At 37.4% G+C, this 16773-nt stretch overlaps 3 protein-coding genes and 1 long non-coding RNA gene across 7 annotated transcripts; 1 reads left to right on the forward strand and 3 right to left on the reverse strand.

The window, feature by feature from the left end:
* Positions 1 to 2155: 2155 nt before the first annotated feature.
* On the reverse strand, positions 2156 to 3214 carry LOC105565800. Its single transcript, XR_001009225.1, has 3 exons — positions 3084 to 3214; positions 2399 to 2528; positions 2156 to 2327 (listed from the first exon to the last, which is right to left on the reverse strand). It is a non-coding gene; the product is annotated as an uncharacterized LOC105565800 (long non-coding RNA).
* Positions 3215 to 4580: 1366 nt separating this feature from the next.
* LOC105565801 (hydroxymethylglutaryl-CoA synthase 1) lies at positions 4581 to 6679 on the forward strand. 3 transcript variants are annotated; one of them, XM_012019297.1, is made up of 2 exons: positions 4581 to 5028; positions 5102 to 6679. In XM_012019297.1, exon 2 carries the CDS (start codon positions 5209 to 5211, stop codon positions 6574 to 6576), a length of 1368 nt encoding a protein of 455 aa, XP_011874687.1. In that variant the 5' UTR covers positions 4581 to 5028; positions 5102 to 5208; the 3' UTR covers positions 6577 to 6679. The 3 variants fall into 3 exon arrangements, with proteins under 3 accessions (XP_011874687.1, XP_011874686.1, XP_011874688.1); XM_012019296.1 differs by having other exon boundaries at positions 4581 to 4856; XM_012019298.1 differs by having other exon boundaries at positions 4581 to 4848.
* An 883-nt stretch (positions 6680 to 7562) lies between these two features.
* Positions 7563 to 13269, reverse strand: LOC105565803 (putative Rab-43-like protein ENSP00000330714). The gene is made up of 5 exons (XM_012019299.1): positions 12881 to 13269; positions 11388 to 11472; positions 10699 to 10797; positions 10430 to 10587; positions 7563 to 10351 (listed from the first exon to the last, which is right to left on the reverse strand). The coding sequence occupies exons 1-5, from the start codon at positions 13199 to 13201 to the stop codon at positions 10244 to 10246; spliced, it is 771 nt and encodes a 256-aa protein (XP_011874689.1). The 5' UTR covers positions 13202 to 13269; the 3' UTR covers positions 7563 to 10243.
* Positions 13270 to 13513: 244 nt separating this feature from the next.
* Positions 13514 to 16542, reverse strand: LOC105565804 (complement component 1 Q subcomponent-binding protein, mitochondrial). 2 transcript variants are annotated; one of them, XM_012019300.1, is made up of 5 exons: positions 16179 to 16542; positions 15346 to 15496; positions 15063 to 15265; positions 14730 to 14818; positions 13514 to 13883 (listed from the first exon to the last, which is right to left on the reverse strand). In XM_012019300.1, the coding sequence occupies exons 1-5, from the start codon at positions 16387 to 16389 to the stop codon at positions 13734 to 13736; spliced, it is 804 nt and encodes a 267-aa protein (XP_011874690.1). In that variant the 5' UTR covers positions 16390 to 16542; the 3' UTR covers positions 13514 to 13733. The 2 variants fall into 2 exon arrangements, with proteins under 2 accessions (XP_011874690.1, XP_011874692.1); XM_012019302.1 differs by having other exon boundaries at positions 15090 to 15265; positions 16179 to 16539.
* Positions 16543 to 16773: the final 231 nt, after the last annotated feature.

A 16773-nucleotide genomic window follows, 5' to 3' on the forward strand; every position in this document is an offset into this window, starting at 1 on the left:
TACACACGTATTCAAACGACATTTAAATTTAAACGTGTTCCTGCATGTGAGCCCCTTGAGTCGAGTAATTTATGCAGATAATGACAGAGATTATTTTAAATGATGTGAGATTTTAAAAACTAACACTTAAAAGCTACACGTTTTAAATCAGGAAGCCGACTCTCTTGAGCAATGCAACAGTTGAAAAATGTTTTTCCTCATTTCTCAAAGTCTCTCTTCAATATCCGTTATTTTGTAAAATAGTTTTATTTCAAATTTAAACTTAATTACTATTAACACTCTATGCCTAAGTGTTTTATAAATGGATAGTTATCATGCATGTATTTTACATATGTATATTTTGTTATTTTGACCTCTCATTAATTTTATAATATTTAGAATCACCTTCTTTTAATATTTCAATTATCATATTAATTGATTGTTTATAAGTGGTCGACAAATCCTTCATAATTAGCTTTCTTGTTTTATTTATTAATCGATTAATGTGCCGAAGGCTTATTGTTAGTAAGAAACGTACACACATTACTGCTGTATCTACGTACATACATGTATAATAATAAATTATTGAATAATGTTTGTAATTACCTATTAAATATTACTCGTTTTTAACCTTCGACTTTCTTTTATCTGTTTTTAACATTTTACAAGCTGGTTGTTTTGCCTGTTTCAATTAAGAAATATCTATGATCTGTATAAGTCACAAATTTTACATAATAGATTGTATGGTAATTATTAATCACAAACGACACAATAAGTTCTTTTCGAGGGCCTAAATAAAGTTTTAACAACATACTTCATTTTGATTTCAATAAAACTTTCCCAAGAAATCACATATTGTAGTTATAATATATCAAAGTACATAAAAATAATAATCCTTTTTTGCAAATTTAACCGCAAGTTTTTCAAAATTGTGACGTGATAGAGCAATTTAGTAAACGTGATTATATTTAGTGTCCACAAAAACGATTATCCTCGTTCTTGTACTTTTTTGTTGAACACTGTAGTGTTGAAATAACGTGTTATTTTGACTTTTGAACGCTTATAGCTGCTGAGCGGTACGTTGCACAGTCCATTGTGCTGTAATCTTGCCCATTGCGATTAGCATTACATAAATTATTTATTTTCAAAGTTTCATCCAGTTTCCATAAGAATCGTTTCCAATATAGTTCGAACAATGTTACAGTAACATTTTTGAAATATTATGAACAACTTTGTGAACCACTCTGCACAGCTATATATTCCATGTTACTTTTTGTTTTTCTGAATATCTCAAAAATATGAAGCAAATAAAAAGTATTTTAAACAAAAAATATTCAAGTTAATTAGTAAAAAAATAATACGGTGAAAATGAGATGTTCTATTTAAAAAGACGAAGTTGACCTTGAAATTTTTTACCACTTTTAACACTCTGTACGGTAATATATTCCTTATTACTTTTCGTTTTCTTGGATATCTCAAAACTATGAAGCAGATAAAAATATTTTAAACAAAAATATTCAAATTAATTTGTAAAAAAAGATAATACGATGGAAATGAGATGTTCCTTTAAAAAAACAAAGTTAACCTTTAAATGTTTTAAGCGTCTGTACTTATAAAAAAAATGTGCACAACATATAAATTACAAATTTTTCAAAGTGTGCAAGTTAAATGCCTCGCACTGTATATTGACATTGCTTATGACTGCAAACAAAGTAATTATGTTTTATAATTTTCACAGCAAACTTCAAGTGCTTTTTTCACACAGTTTTCCTTCAACCATCAACAATTTAAACAAGTTGTCTATTCAATTTTTTTAAATTTTAAAGGTGCAAATTGGAAATTTGCACATTGCTTCCTCAACATCTGGACTTTTTTTTTATTTTAAAGGTTCAAATTTTAAATTTGCAAAACGCAGCATCAGCATTTTTTGGATTAAGATATTTTTCTTATCAGTGTAGTGAAATATAATACAATTAAGAATTCAAACGACATAGGCTGGCAAATCTTTCATTTTAATAAAATAAAATTACAACGTTTCGACCAGTAATGCCCCATACAGCACCGAAGCTTTCAGAAACATTTCAGAAACATTGCAACATTGCAACAATGTTTTCTGAAATGTTTCTGAAAGCTTTGGTGCTGCATGGGACTAGTCCTTTTCAAGTATATCTTACGTTACACCTATCAATTGTTACAGCAAAAGATCTACAAACATATACGGCGACAATTAATTACGATAAATTAGAGATAAATATATAAGAATGGTCTATGGAATATTGCGAAGTATTCTTGAAGAATATTCTTAAAATGTTCACAGGAGTGTCTCGTGCTATCCGGGTAGTTCCGTCCTGTTGTTTTCGAAAAAGTCTTAAATAGTTATCTTATCTTATTTTACTGAATAATACTGAATAATCGGTACCTTAAGTATTAAAGTTGCGAGTGTTTCCGAATTCGGGTTGAAAGATCGGAAGAGGTTGATAGGAGAAACCATTTTTCTACAAAATATTCCTCGATCGCTCCAGGCAGGACATCGTTGCACGGTAGGAGAGCTGCGCAACGACAACACAACGATAACGACTGTCATTAAAAGTTACACAGGATATACCTGGCAGTCCGCAAGAGCCATTACGATCGCACAAACTTGCGAAAATTCTCCGCGTAAAATTGTCCGCTGTCGTAACGGCCCCGTTTGACTATCGTGCACACAGAAAAATATTATTGTACAGTCAAGAAAAGTAATTACTCAGTTTATTTTATTCCGTTTAAGTAATAGTTTGCTTCAACAAAGAATACTTTCTTAATTTAATAGTTTTAAGATACTTGTTACTAGTCTTAGAAAAGCTTACCATCTTATACTAAAAAAAAAGAACTTATTCTTCTTTGAAGAAAATTATAAAAATTATTGAAGAATTCCGTATGTTTCTTTTAATAAAATCAGAAGAAACAAAATTGTTTTGCTTCAAATAATTCTATGTATTCTTGTTTCAAGTACTAGACTTACTAAGAACCAGAATATGTTTTGAGTAAATATAACAGCGACGACATTATGATAGATTTGCGGATATATAAACTTATCAAATACTTGGAACACAAATAATATTTACTTGCAGGTAGTATATATTTTTCTGTGTGTGAGGTTTGTTTCCTGTTTCCTACACTGGCGAACTGGTGCAATAAATTAGAGTCCGAAACAGCACCAAGTCGACTATTAGTTGACTGTCAGTCGGCAGCAGAAGTTTAAAATCGACTTCAAAGTCAAGCTGAATGTCAACTTATAGTCAACTAATAGTCGACAAATGACAAATGACTATAGTCGGCTGTCAGTCAGCCAAAAGTCGACTTAGAAGTAGACTTTATGGCAATTAAAAGTCGACTTTATGATGATTAGAAGTCTACTTTATGGCGATCAGAAGTCTACTTTATGGCAATTAGAAGTCAACTTTTAGTCAATTTTACGTTATTTATATTAACTACTAAATGTTTAATAGTGACATCTTGAAAACCTGATTGATTAAAGTTTTTATATTAAATTTGTATTAAAATTGTATTAAAATATTCATCAAGTCTTTGAAAATGCTCCAATTAAACTTAAATAATAATTATAATGAGCATATGTTTTAATAAAAAACAGACAATAAACCAGAGTATATATTATATTATTTAATTATGCTTTTATTTTTTTGACAAATTTGACAGGTTTCCTTGATTAACTTGTATTAATCGACACATTATGTAAATCGTATTAATTCGGTAGCCACGCGAAAAATATGACTCGTCTTATGTCCAAATACGATTGTCGTGAAATATCGCGCTACACGCGGAAAGTAAGTCGTCGATTCGCTATATATCGGTTCGACATATTGACCAGAAAGATTGGCCAAAAAAATATTTTTTTTACGCATTTTTGCACTTTGCCGAAAAAAATAAGAAAAAAGATGACGAAAAGATTTTTATGTCTTTCGGTAAGACGAAAAAATATTTTTTAGTTAATTTTTCGCTTTACCGAAAGGTGACTTTAAACTTCCTGAAAATGTCGACTTTAGGTCGACTTTCAGTCTATAGTTAAAGTCGATAATAAACCATCTTATAGATTATAGTAGACTAAATGTCCACTTCAAAAGTTGACTTCAAGGTGACTAAAAAGTGTCGACTATCAGCCGGCAAACAGTCATTTGTGCTATGTGGGATGCGACAAGCATATTTTTGCCACGTTCTAGCTTACCGCCCTAGTTGATCCAGTGCAGGCACAGAAAACAAATAATAGAATACGGCTCCGACGAATAACAATCAATGAATAAAAGGGCTAAGAGCCTCGACAAGATGTTGGTGTCACAATTATAAAATTCTCATATATCTAAAACATAAAAATACAAACGTTTCGGCCTTTCTCTAGGCCATCTTCAGTGTATAAAATAAATAGAGTATAAAATATAATTTAGATATAAAGTCAAAGGATAAAAATATAAAAAGATAAAGATCGCTCGCAACGCAGGATTCCGCGATCCACCATCGGTTCGCGAGTTTCGCCATCAGCGTCGCTAGAGAACCTTTGTCTCCCTGCCCTCCGTCGCCGCGGCGAGCGGCGGCGCGATTATAATATCGCGCGCGCGAACGCCGCGTGCGCATTCGCTCGCGAGAGCTCAGCTGTGTGCGCCGTCTTCGCCGACGTTGCGTGCGACCACGTGAAGCGCAGCAGACGAATCGAACGGGCGAGCGAGCGAGCGTACCGCTGACCGGCCGACTAACGGAACGTAGGTGCGTCGCGCAAGGCTGCGAAGCACGCAATCGAAAGCGACGCGACGACCGGGATTTTCACCGAGCCGAGCGGAGTTTCACTTCTAACCTGAATTCGGCGGGGACGAGCGCCGAGTAAGCGGGTGTGTATGTGTACATGTATGTTTGTCCCAGCGACCCGTCTCGGTTTGTGTCGAACGATTTGTCATTGTTATTGTCGATCGCTATCATTGTCGGCGAACGTAACACGGAAGTCTTTACGCTTGCCAGCGATATCGCGGTACGCACGTCGCGTGCGCGGCTGCCCGTATTGTGGTGAGTTCAATAGGGTCAGGTACTCGCGCGTCGCGCGAGAAAAGCGCAGCGATTAATCAGAATCAATCAACAGGCACAACCGTCGCCAGGGTGGTCGCGTCTGACCCTGCTGCGTAAAGCAAAAGACAGAGAAAGCGCCATCGGCTTTACGAGAACACGCTCGCTGCACGACTCGCCAAAATGTGGCCGAAGGACGTCGGTATCCGGGCCCTGGAAGTCTACTTCCCGGCGCAGTACGTGGACCAGAAGGAGCTGGAGGTACACGACGGCGTGTCGGCTGGCAAGTACACGATAGGCCTGGGCCAGTCGCGAATGGGCTTCTGCAATGACCGCGAGGACATAAACTCGTTGTGCCTGACCGTCACGCACCGGCTGCTGGAGCGCTACAATATCAAGCCGCGGGACATCGGTAGACTGGAGGTCGGCACCGAGACCATTCTCGATAAGAGCAAGTCCGTGAAAACCCTGCTGATGCAGCTGTTCGAGCCGCACGGCTGCACCGACATCGAGGGTGCGGATACCACCAATGCGTGCTACGGCGGCACCGCCGCGCTCTTCAACTCCATTGGGTGGGTGGAGAGCAGCGCCTGGGACGGCAGATTCGCCTTGGTCGTTGCGGCCGATAACGCGGTGTATTCCACGGGTAGCGCCAGGCCCACCGGCGGCGCGGGCGCGATCGCCATCCTGGTGGGCCCAGACGCGCCCCTTGTATTTGACCGCGGCCTCCGTGCGTCCTACATGAGTCACTCTTACGACTTCTACAAGCCGAATCTGCGCTCCGAGTATCCCATCGTGGACGGTAAGCTGTCCATCCACTGCTACCTCAAGTCGCTGGACAGCTGCTACCAACTCTATTGCGAGAAGGTCAGGAGAAAGAGCCCCGGCGAGAGCCCCGTGACACTGGCCAACTTTGACGCGATGCTCTTCCACTCGCCATATTGTAAGCTCGTGCAAAAGTCCTTCGCCAGGCTGGCCTTCGTCGATTTCCTCAACGCGCCGAAAAATCAGATCCCCGACGGTTACAAAGACGCGGTCAAGTTCCGCACCGCCAAGCTCGAGGACACTTACTTCAACCAGGAGATCGAGAAAGCCTTTATGCAGTTGAGCAAAGTCGATTTCGAGCAAAAGACCAAGCCCAGTCTGCTGATAGCGAATCAAGTTGGAAACATGTACACGCCGTCAGTGTACTCTGGTTTAGTATCGTTACTTGTATCCAAGCCGATAAACGAGTTAGCGGGCACCAAGATCGGCATATTTTCCTACGGCTCGGGCTTGTGCTCCAGCATGTACTCGTTGACGGTAGCTAAGGACACGCGAGAGGGTTCGGCCCTGTCGCAAATTATTACCGCTCTTTCCTACGTCAAGTCGCAATTAGAGGGACGTCACTGCGTCTCGCCGGAGGACTACACCAGTGTGCTGGCTGCGAGGGAACGAAACTGCCACGTTGTGCCATTCACTCCGGAAAGTAGTACAGACAACATGTTCCCGGGCACATATTACTTAACGCAGGTGGATGAAAAATATAGGAGGACTTACAAGAGAATATGAAGCCAACATGTTAGACTTCAAGGTTTAGAATTATTTATAGTTAATTTTATTGTATAAAGATACACACACACACACACATATATATATATAGAAAATAAAAGGTTCGAGGTTTTGCTTGATTATAAATTTTTATTAACAATTATATATAATTATTTAGTAACACACGGGCATAGACACGCAAAATATTTTATGTGGGCCGAGGTGTTTTCATATCAAGAATTTATCCTGCAATAAGTCTTCCTTAATGATTTCTCATTTCGTTATACGTTAATATATTGTTTTTTAAATGTAATTTTTTTGAATATGATTCTGAAATGTAACGATAACAACAACAAATTAATCATGTAATTCTTTAAACAATAACGAAAGATTTGTACGTTACATTGCATAGCGAGTATATCAGGTATAAATAAAAATCTCAGGCAATTTTGTGCGAAGTCAGAACAGAAACTACTTTGATAGAACAACTATTTATGCCGCTAGCTTCTGCGTTAATTAATACAATAAATTACAACTATTTTGCAACGTCATTTTCTCCTTACATCGTCAATTACAAATGCTTTCAAATATATCTAATAATTCACCGGAGTTGAACTATTATTGTTATAGCTCGTTAATATTTGTATGAATTTAATGATGGTGATATTTGCATCGATGTAGAAATAGCATTAAAAGTGCCTTAAGTACGTAAGACTGTTTTTATACGACAGGAACTAAGTGTAGAAAATTTGTATACATTTATACAGTCTATCCAAGTGCTTTAATACGCGCGATAGGAATAAATTAAATAACGTACAAGTTAACAACAGATACCCTATTTAATTTCAAATTAATTTTTGTGAATTAAAGGTCGGTTTTAGACCGTCTGTAACATATTTGAATTTTGTTATATCAACTGGAATTGTCTTCACTACCTCGCTTCATCTTTTCTTAATATATTTGTTACATCTGCAATGTTATTTCATAATGCAATAAAAATAAGTAAATATTATCAACCAGCATTTTGTGAACCTTTAATGTTATTTGCATTGTACATATGCTACCCATGTATAGCACATTTGTTCATGACGAAATAAACAATTGTTTGAATAATTATACAATACTGCGTAGCCGCGTAATAGTACTTACGTATGAATGAATATTTATATAAACAAATCGACTCTAGTCACAAAAATTCATCTATGAAAAGGCGATTATAGTCTTTTTGCAGTTCCTGTAATAAATTTTTTAACGTGTTCATTAGATTATTTCAATATAAATCACCTTAATTTATACTGACGCAAAGCCGAAACAGTTTTCTATGTGCGTGCTTGAGATATGTAATAAGTAATTTTTATTATCGTTTGGTATCTCAACAATCAAATATATTGAAACTCGATACATGAGCTCGTCATTAACTAACAAAATCATCACGCTACGTACCACGTATTTTAGTTGAAAGATGTTTTTCAACTATCTACATGTATATGTATACATACATATACATATAGGATTTAAAAAGGGACTTTAAGAGGGCAGATGGTACTCGTGAAATGGAGCAAGAAAATTCCAATAAACATAAATTGAAAAATTCATCTTTTCGGTATTATAAACAATTCCTTATTTTAGTTAAAGTAAATTCCAGAAGAAGAAGAAAAGAATTCTTTTCTTTTTTTTATTTAAAAGAAAACTAGATTTTTTAACTTGTTTATAAAAGATTTTCTACATGTCCACCTCTCATTTACACACATCTTTCGTACTACAGAATTGCAAACCATTTCAAAACTCCCGGCTGTTTATAATTTCGAAATTATTAATTTCTCGATCTATTTACACGAGTACTATATGCTCTCTTAAGTCCTGAACCTTTTTTAACACCCTATATAGTACACAAGTATTTTTAATTTGTATGGTACAGTTACTTGCAAAATCAATCAAATTTTTAAAAAATCTTACAAGTTTTTTCATTACGAGAAGAACATGAAGTTAATAAAACAGCAATTTTTGTTAATATTTGTACATGTATACGTATATGTAGATAAAAAATGTATTAACAATAAGCTTCTAAATAATTAGACCGGCATTCATAGCCAGATCTTATATGCAGGACCGTCTTAAAATCATCTTTAGACACTCCATAGCCAATAAAATGTTCCATGCAGCATCTTTAGATAAATTCAAGACAGTCTTGAATATAAGATCTGGCAATAAATACCGGCCTTAATTTCGAAACATTTGATCAATTTTATGAGACAGTATTACCTTGTATATTCGGCACGTTGCAGTATTCAAAGTGCCATGTAAATTCATGTTTCACACAACATCCTTTTTTTGTACAGTTCAGATAGGTCGTATATAATTAGATTTATTCATTAATAACGAAACTGGCAATGGCAGCCAATATCTATTTTTTAATACTTTTCACTCGGAAATATATGTTTTCGAAAAGTGCACCGAGATGCGTTTGTAAATTTGTCAAGATCTTGATTCGCGATGAACACATTTTAACTGTATGCACAAGGTGTTTACGTATCGATGCTTTTATCAAAAATATAATTCGCACTCGAATATTTGGAGAACAATACACGCTTACATGCAACATAAGTATAAAAAAATATATTACAATTTATATATAACGAGTAATAGAGATTCGTTATATCTATTTGTTCATAAATAACATGCGTTTGCTTAAATGAAACGCGCTCTACAAATCTACTCATTCCCATTGTACTTTTAACACTAAATGCAGTTGTCTGAATTGTGTTCTTAAAATTTAACAAAGACTAAGAATCAGACACTCGCTTTTAGTGGACAATGCACATTAAGAACATGATTGTGGATTAGTATTTACAGCTTCTAGGTGGGTGCTTGGCGAGGCCAAACACTTCACATTCGCCGTAACAACATTCGTACAAATAAATAAAATAAATTAAAAAAAACATTAAGTTACCACTCACAATTCGAATCCTTTGTAAACTACTTGATTACGCGGATGTCCATGCGTTTGAGTTGAAAACGTGTGACATTTTAAGGCACTAGAATACTCTCTTCAGGTCGCTGCAGTTTCGTGGAGTGTCAATGCGTGTATGTACGCATGCATAAGTGTATATGTGTGTGTGTATATATACGTACACATATGTGCGTTTTTATTAAATCGTGTATAAAAATATACAAATGTTCCTCTTCCTAAAACAGTGAACTTTTGGAACAGAAATGAGCCACCCTATCTTAACGATTAGATCTTTTATCATGAGATTCATATTTCTCGAAATTCGAATAACGGATGCCGTTCCATTCTGTACGGATGGAAAAATAATATCTTGAATTTGGCACCTAAATACCTTCCTACTGTACTGATATTGCAGAATCACGCCGTCGGCACATATTGTTCGCGCATTTTGAAGATATCAATTTGTACCGCACTACACTAAGATTAAAAGGCAGTGAGATTTTTGTAAAAAGTTAATACACTACCATGCTTTAAATAAATCCTTTGCATCGCGTATCAATTTCTAACTCTTCGATTACCACCTTAAGAACAATAAAATCTTCAAAAGGGTGGACTTAGGATACAGAAGAAATTACACGCGATACCACGTTCGTTGACTGCCTTTTATCTTATCGCTGGACACTCAGAAAATTTCGGTTATCCGAAAATAGCGTACCGAAGAAAAAAATATCAAACGATTTACGATATCTTAAACGAGCAGCCCGAACAAGAAGATAAATCTCGACCGACGCCGAGCTTCACCACTTCATCCTCGCTCGCGCTAATCTGGCGATTATCATGTCGTCTCTAAAAACAAATAGCAGTGCGTTCTCAATTTTTCAAATTATACAAGAAATTCCGTGTACTAAAAAAAAATGGGTATACCTTAAGTTCCGACGCCAAATAGAAAAAGACGGAATCTATGTTTGTGTTATCTTTGGCTGAGGTCTCCACTACGTGCAAAACTTCAGGCAGGTATTGGCATAAAGCTTCAGCCTCTACTTCCTTTACCTCGCGCAAATCTTCCAAGTCACATTTATTACCTGCGAAGCGAGAAGCGTCCAGAAATTGAATAACAATTACGCAGTGTATTATCACTACGGTAATGTACATATAATTGTTACAATGTAAATATGTATATAGAATGATCGTACCAACTAATACCAGTAACACATGTGACGATGAGTACCTCCGGACTTCCTCCACCCAACGTTGTAAGCTCAGGAATGTCGAACGCTTCGTGATATCGTAAACTAAAATAATCGTGCGTCACTCATTAGAACGATGTAATTTTTCAGGACAAAAAGTACAAAGTGAACGAAAGCTACAATTCTATCCCTGGACAGGAAAACATTATAATTTCTTTTCCTTTTTTTTTCTTAAACTAATGACCTAATAAAAATACACGGAATGTACAATACTTCGATTTCACTTCTTTTTCAATTTAACTTTTTGTTCTCTTTAATAAATATTTAATTCTTTCGCTTAGTATTATTTACAAAACAATCTTTCATAAAAATACTACAAAATATACTTGGCATTTCTTTTTAATTAATACAATCATCAGTTTGGTGGATCACGTAATTCTGCTGTCCGACAACCAGTTCCACAATTGCAATATCCAGCGCTTTAAAAATGTTGAACAACTGTTTCCCCAACACATATAATTGTGAAACGGATCGAAAGAAAATTGAAACAACTCCAACAATATACAAACTTGCACAATAAGATACTTTTTAAGACGATTTTAAACCAATTCTTAAATTACAAGTTATTCTTTAAATTAATAATACAATATCTGTTAATCGAAAAACTATGTTATACAGCTGATGTAGTTACGTACCTACAATTACCCCATTTGCAGATCTATAGTAACTCTGAGTTATTGTTCGAAATCTTTCCTGCCCTGCAGTATCCCATATTTGGAGCTGTCAATGATAAGAAAGCATCAATAATTATTATGAATTTGAGTATCACTAACGATTAAGTGTTTTTCAAGCAGGAGCAAATTTATTGGCGCAGTTTCGAACACTTTGTGAAATTACTTTGAAAAATAAAAACAGTTTTTCCAAATCGACGAACCTGGATGAAATAAAAGTCCTCTTATAAATACCTCGGAAAGCAAGAGTGTTACTTTTATATGGACTCGAATCAAATATCTTCGACTTTTTTACATGGAGTACTTTACTAATTTTACGTTCATTCAAATCAAAACGTTTATATAAAGCAATTATTGTAGTACATAATTTTTTTATAATTACAAAATATCAGATATTAGTACACAAACGTTAGATCAATCGTTGAAAATAAACGTAACAGATGATTAAATTGTGAATAGAAGTTACACGCTCAAAATCTCTATACAGTATTACATTTATACAATTATTACTTTTATTACATTTTTTAAACTAACAACTTTATACTTTGACATGAAGAATTATTTGACGCCAGTACATGATTAACCAATGTAGAGAAATTGCTAAACGACGCAACTGGTAAATTCTATATATATTCTAATAATAATTAGAGAAACTCATTGCGAAAACTATTACCTCGGCCAGGGTTTGAACCTGGCCTCAGTGGTCGAATTGGTGAGACGCTCGCCTAGAGTGTAGGGAAGTCCAGGTTCAAACCCTGGCTGAGGTAATATTTTTCGCAATGAATTCTTCTAATTAGAATTCGCCAGTTGCGTCGTTTAGCAATTTTTCTACATTGGTTTATGCTTTGAATATTAAAACTCGAGAGCTGCCTGACAAGTGAAAGGTTTGAATACTGGTCTAGTCCTCGCACATTCCCAGTCAGCAAACGACAAAGTTTGCTACCAATCTAACGACAAGTTATGTCAGCAGACTCTACTAGGTTTTTGCCATCAATCTGCCGTCAGTTATATTAGCAAGCACTGCTCGATTTCTATCTATTGTTCAGTTATGTGAGCAGATTTTGCTGTATTTCTGCCGACATGCTGGCAACATTATCGAATATGTTAGTTTCTGTATGCAATCTGCTGTCTTTCTGCCTTCAAAATTTGTAGCAGGCATTTGACGAAATCTGTTGACAGATTCGGCCGCCTGGGTTACTTTTCTTGTCCAAAAATCATTATGCAACACATCTTAGCGCCCACTCCCTCAAGGATACACCTCTATTTGTTATCACGGGCGTTGTTAGTTAATTCTTCGTGAATCAAGAATCAATTTTCACGCTAGCTTTCGCGTTTCACTGCCTTTCCCTCTTTTATTTTTTTTCTCTCGCCGAACGGCGTAGCTGAAACGACCGGGGCATAGGTTAAGATCGAGGCTGGATATCGACGCGAACGTATATCCCCGGGGTATGGCGCACCTTGACCCGCTTGCCGTCTATGAGCACGGTCTTCATGGTGAAGTCGACGCCGATGGTGTTGCCGTGGCGCTCGACGAACGTGCCGGACCTGAAGCGCTGCACCACGCAGGTTTTGCCCGTGCCGCAGTCGCCGATCAGCACGATCTTGAACAGGTAGTCGAAGCTCTCGTCGTCGCTCATCATCAGGTTGTCCGGGTCGCGACCCGCCATTCTCACGCAGACACGCGGCCGAACGCGACGGCGACGGTGACGGTCACGGTGGACTTCGACCGCTTCGTGGACGACTACGCCATCGCCGTGTCCACGGGCCTCTTCCCTCATCCAATTGCGTCCATTTCGGTCCAGCTTACCGCCCCGCTGCGACTCGTATCAGCGGCGAATCGCGACACCGCTGACTCCCTTGCCCCCCCCCCCTCTTTCTTGTCTTCTTGCTCCTCTCTTCGGTTCCCTCTCCTTCGCGAGGTTGCGCGTTTATCGGGTGAGAATGTATCTTCTTTCTTTCTCATTAGGCCTTGTTTTTGTGTTACTTTGATATTAAAATAAGTAAGAATGAGGGAATATAAAAATACAAGTAATTTATTAATAATTAAGTAATTTTTTTTCAATTTGGAGGATAAAAAATTTCAATTCTAATTTAAAGTAGTTCAAGTTTATTCAACAGACAACTATATTTTATCTTCACATAATAAAGCTAATTAAATGATATCGTCGACTCTAATTTCCTATGGCAACTTTCGTTTGAATATCTTGAAAATTAATTAATGAAAATATGCGTCAGCACATCCTTTTATTAATAATTCTTACAATCTACAGAATTGTGAATCGCAGATGAACTTAATGTTAGATCCTAGAATTACTTTCCAGATGTAAACTTTGACAAGCCCTCCAGTAGGCTGACATAAGCTGTATGCTCGTAACAAGTGCTCAATTTCATCAGTTTCTCAGCGAATTCATTTGAAACGCCTTTCTCTTCGAGGTAATTCATCAGTAGGTCATACAGATACTGCAAAATAAACGGTGCTTTATTCAATACAATAAAGAAGCTTAGGCTGCATTCCGATATTCACTACCAGTACTAAAAATCTATAGTGTACAGTGTATGTTAACTATACATTTTCAACACTGACAGTGAACATCAAAATACAGCCTTAATTAAGTTTTGTGTGCCTGTATACGTGTGTGTACAAGAAAGGAAATTATGTCTGTGATTGGAATTATAGAAATATTAAGAATTAAAGAAGCATTAATAACCAAGGAGTTAGAATAAAATGTGTCACATTCTTACTTCAACGTACACATGAAAAGAGATCATGAGTTAGTTTAATAAGACTGTTTATAATTTCCCAAAGATCAATAATCAAAGTAGCCATCGCGGTCAACTTTGTACTCAACACTTTGGGGTGATAATTTAATCTTTACAAATTGAAATGCATTTCGACTTCATCAGATTTTACTTCAAAACTTTTAAGTATCAGAGATGTTCTAGAGAAGTAAAGAGAGATAAATTTAAAGGTATGTGCCTCGGTGGTCGAATTGGTTGAGACGCCCGCCTAGCGAGAGGTGAGGTCCAGGTTCAAATCCTGGCCGAGGTGATATTTTTTCGCAATAAACTTAGAATAGAATATTTAGACACTGCCACCCTGTCACAGCTCTGAGTCCTTTAAATTCTTTGAAATTTGTGTTTAACACAGACAAGCCAGACTAATTTATTTAGAGGAAAGTATTGACACTCGGATTTTTGAAGACTAATGATCACTGTACAAGATTGATTAGTAGCATTCGTAATTGTATTAATTCTTGTTAATTATTATGTTAAAAGCAATAAGAATGTTATATTATGAATACTTACACCGTCGATGATCTCGCCAGCTACGGAGTATACCTTTTCACTGTGTTCTCCCTCATACAGCGTGATTTCATCGATGCCGAAGAGGTCATCTGCGAAAAAGTAGAATTAGGTTTTGCAATAACATTAAAATTGAGGAAATAAATATGAACAATGCAATGACAAAGTAATGTCGTGCACTCTCACATCTACAGCACGTAATTATAACATCTATCAAGGGCGAGCTGATTTCACAGTACTGGGAAATAATAATTATGAAGACGAAAGCGAGGGAAATCCCCTTCTCTGTACTCGATAATTTAAAACAGAAGGTAACAAGATAACAAGTGTACGTACTGTAACTATCATCGCTACCCGACGCACCTGGTTGATTGTTAAAAGAACACGTGAAGCCTAGAGTCTGATTGCCCCTCACTATATCTACCATGAAAGTCGGCTTGCTCTTCATTTCCCCGACTTCTACATTGTCATTATTAGGATTCACTTCCTCGTCAGCGTCCGCGTCCACCGTATGATTCACATTGAATGAAATGTGGATGCTGGAAATAAATAGCGCAAGCTAAATACGCCGAGAATCTACCAAGTAATCCAACGTGTTAATGTGGCAAAACTTTCTTACGTATCAGTGCCGTCTTTCTTTTCAAGATTAACTTCGGCGCCATTGAGGGACACCGAGAAGCCCTCCAACGTCGTTGGTATCATTTTCAATTTCTGCGCTTTCTTCTCGGCTACTATTTCCTCAGCTAAAAACTCCACCAATTCCTTCTCCGCTAATAAAACAAACGGTAAATACAATTAATAGAAGATAAACAAATAGAATATTAGTCCCTGTGCATACTAAGAGAAATATTAGGAATAGGAATATTGAATCCACATTTAAATTTATAAGCTGGAATATAACTATTTTGGATTGTGACTGTAAAAAGACCTCAGGACTTTCCTTTGTAGCTGTGCTGTAATACATTCCATACAGTTAATCTGAAATCTTGAAGAAAGGAGACCGACGTCTGTTCTTTGTAACTGAACCGACTGCGACAGTTTAGAATTTCTTTCTCCTTCCGCGTCAGAAGGGAAAAGGTAAACTCTGGACCACGCAGCTAGTTCAGCTACAAAGAACGGACCTACGAAAAGTGCAAGTTCAATTGTAAAAAAAGCACATTTAATAAATTTGTCAAATATTGCGTCAGTTTACAATCATGGGATTTAACTTTTGAAAATTCCACAGAATCACTGCTTAAGGGAAGTGGGAAAAAGAGAACGTTTCAAGTCACAATTAAATCTTGAATATTATTTAAATATAAATCTTTATATTATTTAAATGTTGCAAAGTTTCAGTTTGCGAATGGAACGAACGTGGAACTCGTGGCACTGCGACCACGGTTCCGGCTACGAAAAAAAAACCGATTAACGCGAAGTCCGTCCGACAGGACACCCTGGTCGGCGGTTTGATACCTTTGGTGTGCGATTTGCTGTAACATCTTCGGACATGGAGATCGTGTAACTCGAGCGAGGACACGGGAGGCGCGAATTCGGTGGTCCGCCGGCGGCCGCAAAAATTCCACAAAGCCCTGGCGGGTTGACCGCCGCTGTTGCTGCCGCACGAAGACGACAGCACGCCGCGGAGGGCCGCAGCACGTAACGCGCTCCTCACGATACCATTCATGCTGACAGAGCTAACGAAAAATCAACGGCGACCAGCCACGTGCAGCTATACAGTGAATCGATGGAGAAGCGCGAGGAACACGGATGAGCGGCGTCCGGCAAGAGGAAAACGATTGCGTCACGGCGGCTCGGCTCGGGCCTGACTTCCGGCACACTGTTGCCAACAACAAATTATGGGTCCGTTCTTTATAGCTGACTGCACTAGTTCCAGCATATGGGTGCGTTTACACTGGCTTGCACTAGTGTGCACTGAGTACGCACTAAAGCCCGCTGCAGACGATGCTATTTTTCCTGCTGGATTGCTTGCAATCTAATAAATTACTATCGTTGCACCATTCAGCACTCAGGATTCCTAGTAATTTTGTAAATCGCAAGCTATCCAGCA

The sequence above is a fragment of the Vollenhovia emeryi genome, unplaced genomic scaffold, assembly GCF_000949405.1.
Source record: "Vollenhovia emeryi isolate VEMERY1.0 unplaced genomic scaffold, V.emery_V1.0 DF939149.1, whole genome shotgun sequence".
In the NCBI taxonomy this organism is placed as follows: domain Eukaryota; kingdom Metazoa; phylum Arthropoda; class Insecta; order Hymenoptera; family Formicidae; genus Vollenhovia; species Vollenhovia emeryi.